Source organism: Podarcis bocagei (assembly GCF_964188305.1).
Source record: "Podarcis bocagei genome assembly, chromosome: 3".
Taxonomy (NCBI): Eukaryota; Metazoa; Chordata; class Lepidosauria; order Squamata; family Lacertidae; genus Podarcis; species Podarcis bocagei.
The window spans coordinates 65,901,513-65,923,343 of NC_138127.1; the positions used below are offsets into that span (position 1 = coordinate 65,901,513).

Below are 21,831 nucleotides of genomic sequence, written 5' to 3' on the forward strand. Positions count from 1 at the left end.
AGTGTCTGCAAGCCTCGCGCACCCGGCAGGAGGTCCCACCGGGTGCGCGAGGCTTGGGGCGGCAGCGGACTGCTTGCGCGCACCTAGAAGCTTGGGGCGCGCTGAGCTCAGCACGCCCCAAGCTCCTGGTGTAGCGCAGCGATCCGCTAGCCCTGGGAGAGCCCCGCGGCTCTCCCAAGGCTAGCGGACTGCTTGCGCGCACCTAGAAGCTTGGGGCGCGCTGAGCTCAGCACGCCCCAAGCTTCTAGGTGCGCGCAAGCAGTCCGCTGCCGCCCCAAGCCTCGTGCACCCGGTGGGACCTCCTGCCGGGTGCGCGAGGCTTGGGGCGGCAGCGGACTGCTTGCGCGCACCTAGAAGCTTGGGGCGCGCTGAGCTCAGCACGCCCCAAGCTCCTGGTGTAGCGCAGCGATCCACTAGCCCTGGGAGAGCCCTGCGGCTCTCCCAAGGCTAGCGGACTGCTTGCGCGCACGCAGAAGCTTGGGGCGTGCTGACCTCAGCTCGCCCCAAGCTTCTGGATTAGCGCAGGGGTCCGCTAGCCCTGGGAGAGGCGCCCGGCTCTCCCACGCTAGCGGAGACCTTGCCGGCACGCAGAAGCTTGGGGCGCGCTGAGCTCCGCACGCCCCAAGCTCCTGGTGTAGCGCAGCGCACCTGGGGGGGAAATAATTTTTTCCCCTTTATTTCCCCCCAAAAAATCTAGGTGCGTCTTATGGGCCGGTGCGTCTTATGGGGCGAAAAATACGGTAGTTTTTACACTTCTGCCTTGTTGGAATCGATGCATTTCTCAAGATGGTTCCACATCTTCAACTAAACTTATAACTGTTTTCTACAATCTTGGAAACGCAAGCATTGTCAGAATTATCAGTTTTCATGCAATAATTTCATTTGTCACCCCACTTATTCTTGTTCTGGTCTTTGATGCTCTCCATAACCTTACTTTCTCATTCTTCTCCAAGTTCCCATCCATAGCCTTTGCCTAGAATCTTTCATTTTGCACTTGCTCTATCCTTTTACACCTTGAATAAACTCTTACAAATTCTTTTTGTCCCTTAATAGCCCTTCTACTTGTTATCGTCCTCCTCATTATGTCTATCTACAAACTTTATAATAAACCATGCATCTTTTTGTGTACTCTTCCAATTCTTTATTATTTCCCCCCATATTACCTGGACTGTGGGGTTTTTTGGACAGTGAGTATCTTGCGCATCACTAGCACTTGGTGTATGATTTTAGTTATGGAATTTTCAACTGTTTGAAAAGAAAAAACCTCCATAAAGGAAGGCAGCAAGTTATAGTAAGTTTCCAATAAACATAAAAAATTGAAATCAGCTAACAATGCACATAGCATTATCTGTCAATTATCACAGATATGATGAGAATGTACACACATCAGAATAAAATTTTAGAATTGCTTTTAGATGGGCTGCATATTACGATATATACTTTTCTAAAGTATACCACAGCACTCAAAATATCTGCAGTAATTTGCAATTGCAAAGATATTGCTTTTTAAAACCATTTTCATGAAATAAAGTTGCTCTCAAGTCATAGATAAAACTAAAAACTCTTTTGTTGCAACCTTTATACATGTTTGCACCTCAAAAACAAAAGCAACAACAATAAACACATAAGTAGCAGATTGACATAGTGCTTTATTTAAGCTGTCTTTACGAAGGAAAATAATGTGCATCCCTATCATATATGTGTAAAAATACTAAGGATGTACAGTGTACAAAAACGGCTGTTGTTATTTCACATCCTTGTGGGTCATATGCTTAAGGAAATAAACAGTTTAAGTATGACCAACAGTAATACGGTTTCTTGGATTTTTTAGTGTCTGCTTAATGTCCTTAACCATAGGACTAGATCTGTCATGGGTCTAATGAAAGAACTAGCAAGGTCAAGAAATTTCACAAACTCTAAAGCTACAGGGAGGTAATTCAATTACCATTTTTGAGTTTTTATTTAAATACTTTACATTTCATGCTTGCCTGTAATGCACTATACCAGGAGCAAGATAAGGAAATTCTACTGTAGACGGTACAAACAGTAGCAGCAAAGTGTGTACATTGAGGTGTAATATAGAGACCCTGCAGTTTGTAAGGAAAAACCTTACGTTTGTACTCTAGGAAAAAGCACATGGCCTGTGCAAGAACTGCCAGCTTCAAGAAGCAAACAAACAAAAACAATTTGAAAGTTTTATAAAACAATACTGGAATAGAGGCTCTGCGATTAGCAAAGATGTTTTGGAAGAATTGTTAGTGTGGAAAGCAAAGTTTGTGTGCAAAACTGCCAAAACATAAATAGAAATGACCTATTTCCTCAAAGGTAGCTGCAGTACAAGAGGGCACACACGATGTCTTGGAAGCCAGTACAAGCTGGAGTCAACAAGTCTGAAATGTACTATGTTTTTTTCAAACTCCTGTCAAAGTCTAGCCAAACTCAAGAGGAAGCTGTGACGCAGCAGAAGAGAGGTTTCAAGAGTGTATTTTAGCTGCAGCTTTGATTGATTTATGAGTATGAACTGAAGTTTTCTCTCAACCTCCAAAGGGTCATTCCATGTAGGAACATGAACTCAAATATCATTTTTGCTTTCTTTTCCCTCCCCACAGTAAATGTAACTTAAAGGTACAAAGTTCTATATGCAAACAATACAGTAAATGCAGACAGCTGACCTGAAATATCAAGCCACCTTTAATTGTTCTGCTCATCAGGCCAACAACATGGGTTACAGTGGGCTGTAGCCAACCTTATGCAAGCAGAAGTTCACTGCTGCCACAGTTCAGTTCTTGCCACATCCCAGCCCAAGGCAGAGGAAAGCTCAATTCAGACTTCCACTTGCACAATGTGAAACACAACGACAATGACCTGACCTGATAGGTGACCCTATTAAAATATTTGTGACACTATTTGGAGCCTTCTTGAGCTGACAAAAATAGTCAGAACAAAACTATTAATTGACATGCCAAAACTTATGCCTTGTATAGTCTAGGAACATATGTAATTCTGTGGGCTAATTTGTAATAAATTAGAGAAATGTGACTAGATAGAAATTTCTATGGCATTCTCATCTGTAGTATTGTGAGGAGGCGGTTTCCCTGCACCTTCTTCACCTCTAGATCCTCCCATCCATTAATGAGACTGCAGGGAAAACTGGGTCAAGTGAGGAATCCAAAGCGTCTTCTTCTTAGTACGTAGTACAGAGGAAGAGTGATGGTGGCACGGACTATGGAACAAGCTGAAGAGACTATTGTTTCCTAGTCTCCAGTTAGTGGCTAGATTTCAGCCTGCTGTTGATCTGTGGATAAACCAAAGTTCTCCATATCATTACCTATGCTGAATTGTGACAGATGCGTACCGACATGACAGCCAAAAGGGTAACTGCAAATCTTCAATGGTTTTCCTAAGCTTGCACCCCACCAAACATTCAGGACAGCAGTCATAGATATGTGTGGCTAAAGTATAATCTTCTGACAAATAAGAAACTATTTGCACCTGTCAAAACCTGTCCCAAACCTTCCATTGCTAGCTACCCCTGCTCTGAAGATGCCAGGAACAGCTGGACTGATTTTTTGTGGTGCCATAAATGCACTGGAGAAAAGATTATTTGAAGATCAACATTATGATACTTGCCTAACTTCACTGATGGGAGCTTTTATAAACATAAATGGAGAATGAGTACCCCCAAAGGATGCATATATACTTGTGAGCAAATGCATGTAAAGGAATGCCTCTGGAATGGTACAGCACATCTACTTTAGAAGGATGGTCTGATTACATCCATTTATGAAATACAATGGGTGACGCCCAACATAGCATGAGCAGACTTCCCTTTCCTCCACCACCCCATCCCCCTGAAATCTGCTGTATATGACCTCCCAACCCTCTAGAGCAATTTCAGGGGCTGCAGGAAAGGGTTATCTGATACACCAATGGTATCCATGCTGCTGGCAGATGGCCGCTGTTGGATTGCACCCCGTGTATTCCCTAGCCAATCCTACGACTGAGCTGATCAAATAACCAGCTATCCAGCACCTTAGAAATCGACACAAGGCAAGCTATGGGGCATACAGCAAAACAATTGCAATGCATGCAAAAATCAGTGGCATGTGTCTTGGAAGAGGAGTCCTATGTGGCAAAGAAAGCAAATATTTTAATGAGTAAACACTTTCAGTCTTGTGTCAAGGGTAACTTCAACTGAATTAACCAACATCACTGCTGGTTTACACAAGGAATCCATCTTTGTGTGTGTTATATCTATTTCATATTCCATATCCAATTCAAGCCAGGCCTGCAAATGGAAACCCTTATTAGAAAGCTACCATTACCTTTCTACCAGCCCTCAGAATAAGAGCTTGCTTATGTTCCCAGACCAACAGGCTGCCATTTCTGAAATCAATCAGATATATTACTAAGGCAAATACACTAATTTTTAAATGGTCATTAGAATAAGAATTTGAACCATTTGGACAATTTTGTTGTGTTTTTCAAATTGTGGAAGTGGGACAACATGGAATGACTCCCACACCGCTTAACCTATTGCATGGATTTCAATAGCTTCTATAAATAATATTCTAACACTGAGATATAGCAGCTTGATAATTTTGTTATATCTAAATGAATATTTATATGGATTAGGAAATATTTAAGCCATGGAAAGGCATACTTGTTCCTATCCATCAGGGCGGTTCCATGTGCAGATCCCATGCTTACCTAAGAAAGGGTCCTGCGCAGGGAAGCGATTCCACATCTAACCCCAGGGCTGTGCATGTGGTGCCCCTTACAAGATTAGGCTGGTACAGATCTGACACACAGATAACAAGTGGTGTTAATGCTTTGATAGGGCTGCTCATTTGATTGGAGGCAAAGGTTAAAGAGCTCTTCTCTCCCCTTTTCTGCGCTAAATGGTGAGGAGAACTTCACAACTGACTACACTGTCCATCTGGCCAGCAGAGAAATTCCTGCATATAAGAAACACAGGCTCGGGACCACCATAAATATTATCAAGTGATCACATTTGGTATACACTGGTCATAAAACAAAAGTTCTGTCTAGCCACTGAGTCATTCTGATTGTTTGTTACTACTTCGGTGTCACAACCTCTAACACCAAGTGTAGACGTAGTTATATTCTGCACGCCATCCACTCAAGAGGTGTCCATTAATCATGACCTACTGTGGTGCAAAGATACAATAAAATCTACTTTGCTTATGGAAAGTATGTGTTTGTCTTAGCTGCCTTCATAAGATGCCTCCATGCCTCTTGATAGCCCCGGCATGTCCCACTGCCTGCAGTGGTTATCATTCCAGGATATTGAAATTCTCAGCATCAAGAGGCTAAGACGTCTGCATGTAAATATTATTTTCTTCTCAGAAGTCATGTACACATTCATACACAGCAATCGTAATACTAAGCTAAATCACAGTTTGTTACAGGAGTTGAAAACATAATGAAGCCAAGATACTTTGATGATAACCCCATGGAGTGGCATTCGGTGATGTCATTACCACTGGCATGCAATGTTATTACATTTAGTGGCTCATTTGGAAAATCCCAACTCCCAGCCCCAAAGGCTGTATTAGAGATTGCCTTCCCTCAACAGGTTTACATCTTAAAAGAACAAAATAATGGATTCAAATATCCTAGTCAATAAATATGATGAGAAAGGTAATTCAGTACACTGACAATGTTATGTCCGTTGTGGCCAGAAATCAAACATCACTTTTAAATGGCTGTTCCCGTCAATCTAATATATTGTTTGAAACATTATAGCACAGGGGTGTTGGTTGTAATCATTGTGGACTTCGTATCACTGAAAAGTTCAAGTGACTATCAGACTCCTATACCACATGGAGTAGAGAGTGCATGGCGCTGGGGTTTTCTCTTGACAATAATGAAATGTTTCCACTACAGAAACCTGATTCAAAGTACAGGGTACACTTTCAGAGTCTTGTTAACATCTTCACATGGGAGAAAAAAGTGCATTATTTTGTTCAGCTTGTACAGTCCTTCCATACTTTACAAAATAAATTTTAAGCCTCTTCTAGGATATAGCAGCATTTGCAAACATGATACATACAATCGTCACTAAAAATAAATACTATTGAAGTGTAACAAAAATAATTCCGTTAAAACACCTGAAGAAAAAAGCTAATTCACAAACTCAAAAGTAAAAACATGTAAGGCAAACTCCTGTTTACCTTAGTGTACAAATTTTGGTGAAAAGCGATGTTGTTATGCCTGTCTACATTCTTCAGCCTCCAAATGTGATGTATATCGACAAAGAAAAAGAAAAGTATGAGAGAGATGCAAATCATAAGACCTTTAAACAACTTCAGTTGCTGCTTTTATGTCTTAAATTCTTGCATTTTAAAAGTTCAATTCTCCATAATTGCACGTGAATCTGGAAGTCTAAGTGGAGGCTAGGTGATCCCAGCCTTTTGCTTCTTGTGTAGTATCCAACAGTAATTAAAAAATAATATATATATATATTTATATATATATATATTTATATATATTAACAATTATAAGTCCTTCTCCGGAATGTTTTCATCCAGATGTTAATGGCAAGTCTGATTCAAGTGATGATATGCCTACCAAAAGCTTTGCATATATACACCACCACCTTCTACAATTCCTTGTTCTGTCCAGCTCAAAGAGATGTAAGAAATCATCACAAACCATCGTATTTTTTTCTAGAATTTGATTTGTCTTCTAGAAGTGAGGAATACGTCTCAGATCAACGTGTCTTTTAGCCTTTGCTCTGAGAAGACAAGAGAATGATAACCAGCTGTGCACAAAATGCACCATTGAGAATTTGTCATCTAACACCACAACATTTTTGGATTGCTTCTTACTGTTACTTTCATGCTGAGACAGTGGACAGCAGTAACAGCAGGGGACCTTAGACCCATATAAAATGTCATGCAGATAAATCAAAGAGGCTGATTGGTCAGGAAGGGAACTTGTTCAATTTGGAATGATCTCTGAAAGTGCTCTGCTATCCTAAATAATAGCAAGTACTGGTGGTGATGTCAGGAATCATTTTCAGTGATAAATCTAATATGACCGTGAAGCAGCAGAACAAAACAACAAGCTATTCCCGTCCACTTGCAGAATAAGAAAACTGGGGGAAATGTGGTCGTCTTTCGTTGTCCATGCAGTCCATACCATCTTCATCATCTGTGGAAGGGAAGTTTAAAGGTAGTCTCAGAAAAATGCTTTTCTCACACAGTTAGTTTTTAAAAATAGTGTTTTACTTTGATATAAGGTATTTTGCATATATTGAAATATAGCCGTATATTGTAAGGGGGGAACCCACTATATTAATGGAGCTGTGTGTGCTGAACAGGGTCTTAGTATTGGAACCTACAAGAAGATTTGTGCCCTCTGGTTTAACAAATACAGAAACAATACAAGGAATCACTTCGCAGATTTCAAGTTTCTTTTTTCAAAGAATTTTTGTACCATTCATTCTAATAGCCGTTTGAGTTTTCCCATACTTGTGCTTATGTAGCTAAAATCATAACAAACACCCAGGCACAAAAGAGAGTACAAAAACATCTTCTGGGAAGGGAACATAAGAAGGGGTACCTAGAAGAACCCCAGCAGAGCGACCGGGGGGACGGACGGACTCAAAACTGGGAGACAGAACGGTGACTGGAGAAGATAAAGAGATTTTTAAAAAGTAAAGAAAGGACCATCTCACTTTCTGAGTAAGTCACTTCCTTGTTCACTCTAAAAAGCTATTTTTAAATGTCCCAAGGGATGCGAGAGCTGCCCACAGAAATCTACTGAGAAAACTCAAGATTTCTCTGTTGAAGGCTAGTGTTTCAACCCCGCTCCTACCCTCCAAAAAACCCAACACACAGCAGCAAATGCTTACAGTGGTGCCTCGCAAGACAAAATTAATTCGTTCCGCGAGTTTTTTCGTCTAGCGGATTTTTTGTCTTGCAAAGCACGGTGTCGGAAAAGTTTTGGAAAAGCTTCAAAAATCACCAAAAACCTCAAAAAAGGCTACCACACCGCGTTCTATGAGTTGCTCCTCGAAGTCAAGTCGCAACTGTATTAACGGTGTTAAGAAAAAGGAAACAAACTTGCAAGACGTTTTCGTTTTTCGTCTTGCGAAGCAAGCCCATAGGGAAAATAGTCTTGCGAAGCAGCTCAAAAAACGGAAAACCCTTTCGTCTAGCGAGTTTTCCGTCTTGCGAGGCATTCGTCTTGCAGGGCACCACTGTAGTTCTTATTCAATGTGTTGTTGTTGTTTTTTTAAAAAAAGCCTGCTGATACAAATTCCAAAGCGGTTTACTCTTCATATTGCAAGCTAGAAGGCGCTGCAGCTGGGAGACAGCTACTTATGACATCTCTGCAGTGTAATTCACTACAGGGCAGGCTTTCACAACACTGAAGGGGGATCAGAATCCTACTGCAGGCTGGGCTGAAGTTGGGAGAAAACAACAACCCTGCAGTGCTATCCACTCTTTTTATCTCAATGTTGTAGGTTGGGCTGCGAGAGTAGGACACAACAATGCCGTCATATAGCTTACTCTTATAGCAAGTTGGAGGACTGCGCTGAGAGAAAAAGTACCGTAGCTCATGACAGCTATAGAATTTCTTGTTAATATTGCAGGTCGGAAGTGGGGTTCAGGTTGGATACCCAGTCAAAAATTCCCCATGCCTCTCAAGTTGCACCAAAGGTCAATCCAGTTAAATTTCTCCCAGGCCAAGTCAAGCAAACCAATTTTCCAGAAGCCTCGTGTTCCCCATGCACACTGGTTGTGCTTTTAAATATTCAAAAAGTAAACAAATATACATATTGCACATGACATGAGACAAAGTGACGCTTGTCTTAAATTATAGCTTTTGCTTCTTTCAAGCCCCTCAGCCGCAGGTTCAGATTACATGCACAGACTCACAACAGGGATACGCTCCCAACATTTTGGGATGCCACTGAAATTCAAAAAACAATTGACAGGAAAACTTAAAGAGAATATATTCTATTAAAGTTTCTGCAGTATCCTATAATAAAGGTAAAGGCTATTTAAGCAAATGTTTTTTAATTAGACCTTTAAGCAGAATAAACTAAAGCATTATGTTTAACATTCAACACAAATGTTGAGAGGTCCTATCAGTATAGTTCTGTAACATGCTAATAAAACAATGCCAAATGAATAACATGTATCAAACAGTACTCATGTTAAATACGCTGTAGCACTGCTCATTCCATGGATATTTCTGAGAGTTTCCTCATTCATTTTTATTAGAGTTGGGATAGGAACCCAAGAAAAAAGTTTGAGGAGACAGAAAGTGAACTCAGGCTCTATCATGGAGTGCCAGTGTGTCCTTAATCCTGAAGTGTGCATTCTTCCGTTACAAGAACATCATTTAGGAGAGACGCTGCAACCACACACCTGAAGGATGTGATGCTGTTTCTTTGCTGGCAGAAAATGGGTACGTTCTTTTGTAAACCAAAAAAACTTTAATAAAAATACATTTTTAAAAAAGAAAATGGGTACGGTATGTAAATTTCGTTTTTCATAAAAAAATTCTCTAAAACCACGGAGACCTTAAAATGCTATAAACATTTATGTGATACTTACATTTTTCAGGTGGTGTTATTGTAATAGTCTGAGCAGTAAACTCTTCATCAAAATATCTGGTGTCTGTCTCAGACGTCACTTGAGGTTTAAAAGGAGGGACAAGCTGAAAGAACAGGGAAGAAAAAATGCATTAAGGAATACGAACACAATAAAGCTAAAAACAGGAGTATATAAAAGAGTACATGAAGCTCTTCTGGCCCAGCAGCTAGAACAAAGAGCTGGTACAACAATGATCCTGGAATGAAAGTCTACCTAAAAACCAGTTTGTGGCAAGCCATTAGGCCACAGTTTTTGCTATTCTAGGTCTTGAAACTGCAAAATGAAAAAGCTACTGGTCTGCTTCATGTTTATTTTCCTTGTGGTTGTATATGGATATTTGACTATTTTGTTGCTCACTGTCCTGATCAGAGCTGCTTCAAAGTTTGAGCATCCTCTTCCTACTCTGACAATGTCTACGAGCCACCAGTTCAGTTTCCCAACCTGCCCTGGAGTTTCTGACATAGTATCACTCCAGGGCACGTCGGGAAAGTGGCAGCCCACAGACCCAGCTCGCTGGCACAAGGGACAGCACCCATCTTGTGAGAAGAAGAGAGCAAGGAAGCCAGGTGAAGGCAACATCAGGACCTGCTCCAATCAAACTCTCTCCTTCCCAGTTCTACAATAATAGACGCAATCTGCCTTGTGAGAAGGAAGAAGGGCAGGAAGTTCCTCAGTTAATTCTTATGATATAGTGTCAACACACATTCACAGAGACATTTCATTTTTTGCCTTCTGGACAACAGGAATGTGTGGCTGCTACGAGTATCTCCATGGGGGAACAGAAGATTGTCTGCAAAATATGGCAGCACTCATGAACACATGTTTAAATGACTAAGTGATTTAATTCTGTTAAATTAACTTTCTAGGACTTGGATATTGCTAGAATTCAGATGTTATGTCAAAATAATATACAATGTGTTGAAGCATTTTCATAGGGCGGGATTCAACAAATGAGTCATGTCAGTGGAAGCCATATGCAAGGACTTCTGCTTGTGCAATGGGGCTTTCCCCCTTCTTCTCCCCCTGCACGCCCCCCTTAATTGGCTCGGGGGAGGGGTATTGGGAGAACATGGGGGGAGGAGAGGGGGATCATTTCGTTGGGCAAGCCAAAATGCTCACCCTGGTTGAACTCTTGCCTTAGCGCAATGTTGAATTCTTCCCATAGTAATATTGTTCCAATTAGTTGATTTGTAATTTATATCCATGATAAACATGCAACTATAAAAGCCAATACCACTTCTGATACCACAAAGAATTTCATTCAATGCAGAGGGAAAGTAAAATGTTACTCTACATCACCACAACCAAGTTTTTGAAACAAAAAACTGAAATATTCAATTGTATGTTAAAGAAAATAAGAATACTATGCATATTTGTACTATAGTCTTATTCTAAATACTAACAGAATTCTACAGTTACGCACAATTATTTACATTATATATTATTTACACTAATATATCTATTAGTGCTGTTCCACGCACACAATGGATTTTGATCCACTAACTTAAAAGAGGAAAGCAAGCCATCCCCGCCCCCCGCCACTGCAACCCCATACCCTCCCTGAAAAAAGCAATGGATAGGTAGCTCAACCTATGACTCAAACAAACATGTTTAATCGCATCTTGAATAACAACTCACTGCATTTGCAAAAAAAGTTTATTATTATCAGAATATAAAATTCCTAGTTACACCTGTGTGACCACTGTATAACAACAACATTCAATGTGTTTCAATTAACTGGGTAAAACTGTAATATTTTAAACATTTTAGTGGCAAACAATCTGCTTTTGACTTTCACTGTGTTTTGGTATGAATACAACACTTAACAGTACCAGCATTTTATTATTTGTACCCCGCCCATGTGACTAGGTTGCCCCGGCGACCCTGGGCGGCTTCCAGCATATACAATATAAAAAGAAAAGGTAGGTATATAGGGCAGCATTGGGAAGATCCCATAAAGATACAAAGTGCACTGGAGGAGCCAGATGCTAATGAGGTTTCTACAAAGTAAAAGCCTGAGAGAAAGCTGTAAAAAAAATTGAGATATGGAGACATGATCCACCCCCTTCAAGCGCTGTTCTGTCCAACCCTTGGGGAAGGATGGAGGCCTTTAACTTCCCATAATCTACCTTCACTAGGTACACTGCAACATGCTCAGCCATATTATATAACAGAAGGACCACACACATTTAAAATATGAGGATGCAGTGCCTCCACCGCTGACCAATATCACGTAAGTAACATGTGTGCAACACCCTCACTAATAGGAAGGAAGGATCATTCTACGAAAAGCTTTCACACAACCTTCCCATTTTACATAAGCAGTGGCTAATCTTAATTATGATTTGTTGAAGCAAGCCAGCTTCACTTTAAAGTTGGTTTGCTTTAAACAGACTGCAGAAGCCATTCCAGAGCAGGAAAAAGGGAAGGTGGGACCTTGTGAACCTGGTAGAAGGCTACACTCTTTCCTGTTCTAATAAACCATGGTTTACTGTGATGTCCAAGCACAGCCATTATGTACATCAAGATTCATTTCTCAAGTGTGCATAGCAGCTTATAACTCCATCTGTTTTTATTAATTACATTTTTCTATACTACTCTTCTTCATGGAGCTCAGGGGGAATAGTGAGCCTCACAACTAAATGGGGGTTTGAACCTCAATCTCCAAACAGAGAAAACACAGGAAGCTGGATTATCTAGCTCAGTATTGGCTAGACTAAAATAAGTCAAATTTACATACTGATGATTAGACTATACATAATATGCAATGGCCCTGATCCAACTATGCAAACACACAGCTGATGGGTTTATGCATGTGTAAAGTAAAAAAGGTAAAGGACCCCAGGACAGTTAAGTCCAGTCAAAAGTAACTATGGGGTGTGGCGCTCATCTCGCTTCAGGACGAGGGAGCTGGTGTTCATCCACAGACAGCTTTCCGGGTCATGTGGCCAGCATGACTAAAGTGCTTCTGGTGAAATGGAACACTGTGACAGAAGCCAGAGTACATGTAAACACCATTTACCTTCCCGCCACAGTGGTACCTATTCATCAACTCAAAGTGCTAGGTTGGCAGAAGCTGGGAAAGAGCAATGGGAGCTCACTCTGTTGTGCAGATTCGAACTGCCAACCTTTCAATCAGCAAGCTCAAGAGGCTCAGTGGTTTAGACCACAGCGCCACCCACGTCCCACTTCTATGCACATGTAGTCTCTTTAAAAAGCAGTTTAGCAGAGAGAAGGTTGACTAAATCTAACTGTTCAACTTGCATCTCTTCCTTCTCATAGCCATCATTACTCTTTTTAAAAATAGCTCCATGCACTCAGCCATGGTAGCTGGATCAGGGAGATATAACATGTGCAACAATCATGTGCTTTCTCATCCAACTACACTGGAGCAAATGCATTTTATGTTCTCAAAGTAGCAAATAAAAGTTCAGAGCTGATAAGTACGTCAGTATTACATAACCTCAAGCACATTTCCAGGATTAATTCCCAAAATAAAAAGCAACACCCTGCATTGCTTCAAAGTTTCTTAATACAGTCGTGCCTTGGTTGTCGAACGCCCTGGAACTCGGATGTTTTGGCTCCCGAACGATCGAAACCCAGAAGTGACTGTTTTGAACGTTCTTTTGGAAGCCAAATGTCCGGTGGAGCTTCCTGCAGCCAACCAGAAGCAGCGATTTGGAAGTCGAACTTCCTCCTGGGCCGTGTTCAGAAAGTGGTGGGGGGGGGATGAGTGTTCAGACCCCTGGGCTCTCACTTGTGGGGTGCCTCAGGGTTCTGTCCTCTTCCCCATGCTTTTCAACATCTACATGCAGCTGCTGGGAGAGATCATCAGGGGGTTTGGGCTGGGTGTCTATCAATATGCGGATGATACCCAGCTCTACCACTCTTTTAAATCAGAACCAGTGAAGACGGTGAAAGTCCTGTATGAGTGTCTGGAGGCGGTTGGAGGATGGTCAATTCTGTATCCAGGGCAGCTGTTTATCAGCTCCATCTGGTATGCAGGCTGAGACCCTACCTGCCCGCCGACTGTCTCGCCGGAGTGGTGCATGCTCTAGTTATCTCTTGCTTGGACTACTGCAATGCGCTCTACGTGGGGCTACCTTTGAAGGTGACCCGGAAACTACAACTAATCCAGAATGCAGCAGCTAGACTGGTGACTGGGAGCAGTTGCCAAGACCACATAACACAGGTTTTGAAAGACCTACATTGGCTCCCAGTATGTTTCCAGGCACAATTCAAAGTGTTGGTGCTGAACTTTAAAGCCCTAAACGGCCTCGGTCCAGTATACCTAAAGGAGCATCTCTATCCCCATCGTTCTGCCCAGAGGTCCAGCACTGAGGGCCTTCTGGTGGTTCCCTCAACAGTGAGAAGCCAAGTTACATGGAACCAGGCAGAGGGCCTTCTTGGTAATGGCATCCGCCCTGCGGAACGCCCTCCCACCAGATGTCAAAGAGAACAACAACTACCAGACTTTTAGAATACATCTGAAGGCAGCCCTGTTTACGGAAGCTTTTAATGTTTGACAGACTACTGTATTTTAATTTTTTGTTGGAAGCCACCCAGAGTGGCTGGGGAAACCCAGTCAAATGGGCAGGGTATAAATAAATTATTACTATTGTTATTGTTAATTTTTTGTTGTTGTTATTATTATTATTATTCCGTTCGACTTCCAAGGTACGACTGTTGTTCACATATCCAGGGTACATAGGCGAAAAATATAATGGAGCAACACTAGAAGTGTAAGAACATAAACATAGTTAAACAGAACTATTATTGAAAAAGTATTGCATTCTGCATCCCAAACAGCTAAAATGAAAATCAGTTCATAGGCATGAGTGCCACAATATGTCAGGCACACATCCATTGAGTCAAGCAAAACATTTCTATTCCAACACACCATTCCTGCCTTAACTGCTGTCCCACTTTCATGAGACTTCCTGGTTTGGTAAATCAGATTTCCACGATGTCTACATCATTAAGCAGTCTCCATAAAATAGGTTTGTAAACCAGGATTCTGTTCTTCAAACTTTGGTTTGTTAAAGATCACTTAAACCAGGAAAACCTTGCAAAGGAAAGAGAAGAGGGAGTGCTCCAGCAAGCCCACAATATACACTGGATCATAAATGTTACAATGGAACTGATCCACTGTGTTGATTGCAAAGGGTACTCAGAACATGAAAAAATCCATCCAATATTTGACAGCAAGCCATGGCTTATTAATCTTCGGTCCAAGCCATAGTCCTACTAAAGATGTTGCTACAATTGTTCACGTTTAACTCAAATCTTATTTGATTCAGACGCTCAGACGCTTGCCTAGGAGAGTTGTGCAGATCCACCTGTAGACTTCTAACGTAGCAGGGATAGTGCGATGCTGATTGCGCCTGCACAAGGGCGCTATACGTGGAGCTGCCAACATGCCTGCCGCATCAGGACCACCAAGCAAATCCAGGCCACAGTCTCATCAAAGCCACTGTGGCTTGGTCACTTCCTTTCATTTGAACTTGGATTAAGTTCGCTTTCAAGCATACTCAGAGGAAAAGTAGTGCAAAAGCTCTCCCACTCTATTGCTGCAGTTATACGACAGTTCCTTTCTAATTCCTCTTGCATATTATGCACATTGAAATCTAGACCTTTAGTCAAGTTTAAGCCCCTCTAGTCAACATAGTTCGTTCCTAACATCCCATATGACACTGGAGGTGAAACAATCCACAGATATGGCCACTGTTGCCCTCCCTCCCTACCCAGTGAACTGACATGTTTTAGTTGAGACTTTACTAGCTTCACTGCTTAATAAGTTGCACGTTTGTGTGTCATGAAGAAAACAGCACAAAAGGCACAAGCAGATACCACAGAGCTTGAGTCAGGTCTCAGAGTTCTGTTTTTACTGAGCCCTCCATGCCATACCCCACACTGTTCTAGAAGGTTCCCCCAACCCTCAGAAGCAGTTTGGCAAGGGGCTACGGCAGGTAAGGGAGATCGGTAAAAATTGACAGCCCCACTTACACAAACAGAAGTGTTCTCTACCAGCATAAAGCAACCGTCAGACAAAAGTATAAGCATGTTAACATTATCAGCAATATTCATTATTGAGAAGACTGCCTGTTCTGGACAGAATTGCATTTCCCCTAAAGGAGAAAGTTTGTAGCTTGGAGCTGCTCTTATAGTCATCATTGTCTCCTTAGGCCAGGCGTCCCCACACTCGGTCCTCCAGCTGTTTTGGGATGACAATTCCCATCATCCCTGACCACTGGTCCTGTTAGCTAGGGATGGTGGGAGTTGTAGTCCCAAAACAGCTGGAGGGCTGAGTTTGGGGATGCCTGCCTTAGGCCCAGGCAGCCGGTTTACCAGCTACAACTTCTGCTCTGCCAAGATACTACATGCTCTGGTAACCAATGCCCTCTACAGGGAACTGCCCTTGAAGATGATCTAGAAGTTGGATCTACTGCAGAATGTGGCGGCCAAGTTACTGACCAGTGCCATAAAGTGGATTCATATAACAGCTATAATTAAGGACTGGCACTGGCTGCCTGTTTGCTACAGGGCCAAATTTAAGATGCTGTGTCTCTAAAGCTCTATATGGCCTACGACACAAGTATCAGAAGGACTGCTTCCCTTCTTACCTGCCATCCCATTAAGATTTGTGGGAGAGGACCTGCTCACAGTTCCGTGAGCATCCATAACTCGTTAAGTGACAATGTGGAACACAACCTTCTCAAACTCTCTCTCCATCAAGATCAATCCCTACACTGTTGTGCATTAGATTAAGATGCATTTATTTCGCCAAGTTTATAGATATGGCTGATGTAAAAGATAGACTGTTGTGGGACTGTCTAGATTTCTGATTTCTTGGTAGGTTGTTTCACTCCGAGGCCTATTTTATACTGTAGGTTTTATTGTTCTTGTGTATTATTAATATGTTGTTATGGGGGCTCTTGGGTTGAAAGGCCTAATACAAATTTAATAAATGAAAATGTAATCTCAGTGAAATAATCCTGAGAAAAAAGCAGCAAATACCAAAATTTAAAAAAACCTATAGACTCCTGTCAGTTTCAAAACTACGATATAAATGCATTCCTTGCATAAATCTAAATGGTATTTTTGACCCTCAAAATATGCCATAGTAATTTACTTGCAGAAAATATAAAAACCCCAACTTAGTTTAATGCTGCAAAACCTATTAAAAGTAATGTGAATGCAAGTCTCAAGAAACAAAATGAGACTTATTTCTGACTACATATGGGATTGGGCTCTTACATTAAGCACTTTTAAAATAATGTCTAAAGAGTGACCAAGACTGTTCGTAGATCACAAAATTTTACTTCCATTTCCACCATTTCAGCTATCACAATGTTTCTCCTTCCTCACAAACTCCTGGCATAACTTATTATCCTCTGCCCCCCTCCTGAAGTACCTTGGTTGTCTGTGCTGCTGGTTCCATCTCATAGATCTTTTGCTCCCAGTGTACAGCAGGGTAAGGGAGCGACACAAGCACTTTCCAATTGCACTCCTGGGATATTTATACTCTGAGTCTAATGTTATTTATTGTTAAAAATAACTGTACACATTACATCCTACAAAATATTCCTTTGGTAACAGAAGTTTATGGAAACTGTCAAAACAAATCACCCAATTTTAGAGGGAAACCCTCTAAAAAACATTACCAGCTTCTGAAGAACTCTTGTCAAGAAATGAGGAACCAGCACATGGAACTTCAACACCACCTCCAGAAGAAAATAAGAGAAATGCAGTAAGAAACCCCTTCCTAACAATATTCCTTCTATAGTGGCATCATGAAAAATATAATAAAAAATATACGTTAAGGAAGTGATGAACAGCTAGAGTTTTGAGTTGGGTAAGGACACAATGCCTGATGTTTAACTTTTAAAAAAAATAATGAATAAACAGATGCTCTTCCTTTGTTTCTAGATTCTCTAATGAGAACTGTAACAACTGCACCTCAAAAAAGGTTGCTAGAAAATCTAGGAAGTGCTCTAAAACTGTGCAAAAAACACCCACTATAGGTTATGTGTAGAGAACAATTTTACACAAATAGCATTGGAGATGACTTAGTTCCTACAGCAACAGCTCACACTTGTCAGTGTCAATTTTTCATGCGGATACTGAAACAGATAGACTGTTAACACTGCAAATCTTTCAGGATTTCAGGACTTTTGGGGTGCCATGTGGCAAACATAATCACGGCTAGGATCCAGAGAAGAGCAAGCAAAGTTCTGCTTGCACAATGGGACATTATTTCAAGTGCAGTGCGTTGTGCAAAGGCCACTCCTAAGGCCAAAGGGACACTTCAGGGTGGTGTGGAATGTGGTACGGGGCTACAGGTAGAGGAGCTGTGAAAACAGGGGTTCCTTTGATCCATGCTTACTATTTTACAGTAAATTAATTGGTTGAGAAACCTACCCTTGATCTAAAGCAACTGCTGTCTGCATCTACTACACTATAAGGACACAACACTGTCTTAATAGCCCTTTTCTGGGCTTTATGGATTAAAACCTGAAACAGTAGTGGTCAGTGTGACAGGGCAGTGCTGGCCTTGTGGCAGTAGTGTCACTTACCAAGATGAGGTGGGATGGGACAAGGTGGTAGCAAGACTGGGGTGGCACAGGTGCACAACGGAGCCAATCTGGTGCTTCCGTTGCCCTGGCCTTGGCATTATCTTGCCCCTGCACTAGGACAACAGCAGCGACACCACTAACAGGAAGCCAGCTCCATGGCATTGCCATGCCAGCTGACCCTGCCCTAAAGTATACTGAATAGGAAGCTATGGTTGGCTCTTCAGCACTCCTGGTGACCCGTCTGTTAAGCCATTAAGCTAGCATCTGCAACCAACCTAGCACCGCTTCAAGTTCCAAATTGCCTTCAGGAATAGAGTGTGCTGGAAAAGTATGAACAATGGTTGCCATGTCTAAGTATGGAAATGGTCATTAGCCTACTCACCAAATGTAGTTAAAGGAAAGCATTACTGGCCATGTCACAGCAATGGCCAGAAAATCTATGTGCAGCAACAGATTCAGAAGCATCACAAGACTGCAACCTAAGTGAGCAGAAGAAGCTGAAACACCATTAATTACTTGTGTCCTCAAGCCTCCTAGACCAAACAGCTTTCTATCAATAATTATTTGAGTTGGGTTCTCCCCCCCCCCCATGGATTCAGCTTCAGTTGGTTCATCTGCAACCACACCCCAATCACAGACAGACACTATGGAAGCATGGAAGCTTTGTGATAGACACACCATCCTGTCCTCTTTATCTATCAGTAAAGAGAACAAACATAGCTTTCTCTATACTAACACATTGAGCAGGCGACACCCACTTTCATCCCAGATTCTGGTATAGGAAAAGAAAAGAGCTGAACTACATGGAATCAAAATGAGGGAACAACCAAAAGCAAAGAAAAAAACAAAACAAACAAAAAACCCTATCAGTTTAAAATAGTAGTGCCCACAGCACCATTACTGAAAGCACAGGAGGGGATGTACGCAATCCAGACTAATAATTTTTCTTAGCTTGAATGTGTTGCATACAGACTGGACTAATAATGCAATTACCACTAAAGCCTTTTGGATATAGTCAGCTGTAACTTAAATCTAAATATATCTTTACTATTTGAATCCGTGCTATATTTAATAATAAATACTAAAATAATATTTTATATATGTGACCCCAAAATATGATGTACAGTGGTATTTCAGTTTAAGAAAGTCCTGTTTAACAATTCAGTTTACAAACTCCGCAAAACTGGAAACAGTGTTCCGGTTTGAGAACTTTATCTTGGTCTAAGAACAGAATCCTAACAGTGGAAGGGCACTGGCGGTGGGAGGCCTCGTTCGGGAAAGCACACCTCAGTTTAAGAATGGTTTTGGTTTAAGAACGGACTTCCGGAATGGATTAAGTTCGTAAACCGAGGTGCCACTGTACTTAGATCACAGAAAGGTTCATCAAGTTCAGTGTCATGCATACAGGCTGTATTCAACATTAGTCATATTCCAAGTAGACCTGCTGAAATTAAAAGGACATTAGGTCCATTGATTTCAGTAGATCTAGTCTGGGTAGAATTTAGCTGAACACAACCTTAATAGTTTAAGGAGCTCAGATAGCTCATGTGCAAGTACCTAAGGTGGAGGAAACACCACTCTCACTTTTTAATTAAATGTGAGCAGCTACAAGCTCTAAAACTGAAATAGAAACAAGGTTTATGAGCTGGGATGAGGATTATGGAAATTACAGACTGCCATCACCACCAAATTTTGACAATGCCCCACCACCACACACATCACTGGCATGCGCCCCCATAAGGCTGTCTCTGAGAGAATGTGACCCTTGGAATGAAAGCTTTCCCACCCCTAAATTAAATACATTTGCCACATCCTAGAGAAAGGCTAACGTAATTTCAGCAAACAGCTTAACATCTATGATAATAATGTGTAAACCAGAACCAAACAACAAATAAAATGTGAATTTTCAAGAATTCATGATACCAAATCAAACATTTTATTATTTTAACAGAGATTATTAAGATTTCTTCACAACCTGTGTCAGTCCAGAATCAAATGCTCTGGCCTCATTTGCACAAGCTGCCTCTGCCCAGTTTTAGCCCATCTTCTCTCCCCAAGCAGCACTGATTGTTCTACCCCACACCATTCTGAAGAGTCCCTCAACCTTCATAAACAACCTTTAGGGGATGCCGGGAGCTGTGGTGCAAAATAAGTGGAGAAGTCCCCCTCCACTCATGGTTCTTGGGTTCCAACCCATTGAGGTTTTCTGAATAATTCCTCACCTGCTGGCTCTTGCTACATGTTCCATGAGTCTTAGTGCAGATTGAGTTACTCTGCCAGAAATTTACACCAGTGCACCGTACTATGTGGTTACATTCAGTCAGGGTTGGGAAGCCTTTCCTGGCCAGTGGAGGACCAAATCTGACAAATAGGTGCTATCAGTGATGCTGACCTAACCCCAACTGTCGGGGCTTCAAACTGCAGCATGGTGCTGTTTGAGAGACCTTTTGCAAAGAGCCCAGCAGTGAGGGCTCTTTGCAAAAGGGCTTTCAAACATCCCCACACCTATTTTGGCTACGTGTGCCTGTTACTAGCAGAGTAACAGGCAAGTGCAGCCAAACTGAGCTAGAATGAACCCCTCACTCACTAATGGACAAGCGGAAGGTTCAATCCTGCTGGCTGCAAGGGCCTACTTCACCAGGGCATTCCCCATGGAGTTGAACCCACAGGACTGACTCCCCAGTAGGACTGCACCTTCCACTACTTGCTGGTGAGTAAAGGGTTCAAACTTGCCAGCTGCAGGAGTTTGCTTTGCCAGCACATTCCCTACCGCTAATGCACAGACTCCAGCAGGACTGAACCCTGTGCTCCTAATAACTTGATGGACAGGGAAATGACCTTGCAAGCCAACTTGGACTCTTGGTGGTCCAGGATCAACTTGGCCAGTGGTTCCCCTTGCTTGCATTAAACAATATAATAATAATAATATTTTTTAAAAAAAGGAATCTACTAAATAAAGTACAAATTTGACTCACTGTATTATTCTTTCATTTGGGCATCGGTCAAAACAGTATTTAGTATGTATTTAATTGCATTTATTTTTATAAACTTTACTACTATAATTTTTGGAAAAGTTCAGCACTTGTGGTTGGGGAAAAGGTTACATGAACAAATCAGTCTGATACAAAGATTGACCTAAAACACCATTTTTCACCTTAACAGAGGGGGTTGCCAAGGCAGAATAAGACAAGAAAAAATCCTCCAAGGCTCAAACATGAATTGAAGGTTCTAGAGCCTGAGAGGCTAAAGAGTATTTAAAACCCTTTAATAATCTAGAATCAATTTCATAGAAATACATTTTTGAAATAAAAATAATTTGTCAAGTCATGATGAATTACACTAGCATGCCCTTCAAACGTAATGAGGCAAGATGCAGCACAACAGCATAAAAAGTATATTTCTGTAATACAAATATCCTAGCCTATTTCCTTTTTGACCATCACACATATATTTAAAACATACCACAGTTATCATTTGCAAAAGAGTAACAAGTAAAAAATGTATTACATTTGTACAAAGAGATGCTGCCTAATAGTTCTTTTGTGATGATTTGAACAGAAAGCAAGCAAAAATAATTGTTACGTTCAAAAATATATTTTTATGACAGAACAAAGTTTTTA

At 41.4% G+C, this 21,831-nt stretch overlaps 1 protein-coding gene across 6 annotated transcripts in view; it reads right to left on the reverse strand.

Moving 5' to 3' along the window:
- Positions 1-1,012: 1,012 nt before the first annotated feature.
- AKT3 (AKT serine/threonine kinase 3) overlaps positions 1,013-21,831 on the reverse strand; it is a 109,141-nt gene continuing 88,322 nt past the window's right edge. The window contains exons 13-15 of one of the 6 annotated variants that reach the window (XM_081188115.1): positions 17,300-17,359; positions 9,597-9,699; positions 1,013-7,179 (exon numbers count right to left, since the gene is read on the reverse strand). In XM_081188115.1, coding sequence (XP_081044241.1) covers positions 7,094-7,179; positions 9,597-9,699; positions 17,300-17,359 — 249 coding nt within the window. In that variant the 3' untranslated portion in view covers positions 1,013-7,093. Of the gene's footprint in view, positions 7,180-9,596; positions 9,700-17,299; positions 17,360-17,412; positions 18,709-21,831 lie in introns of those variants that run through there. The other 5 variants (XR_014006408.1, XR_014006409.1, XM_081188116.1 and 2 more) reach the window with 5 other exon arrangements.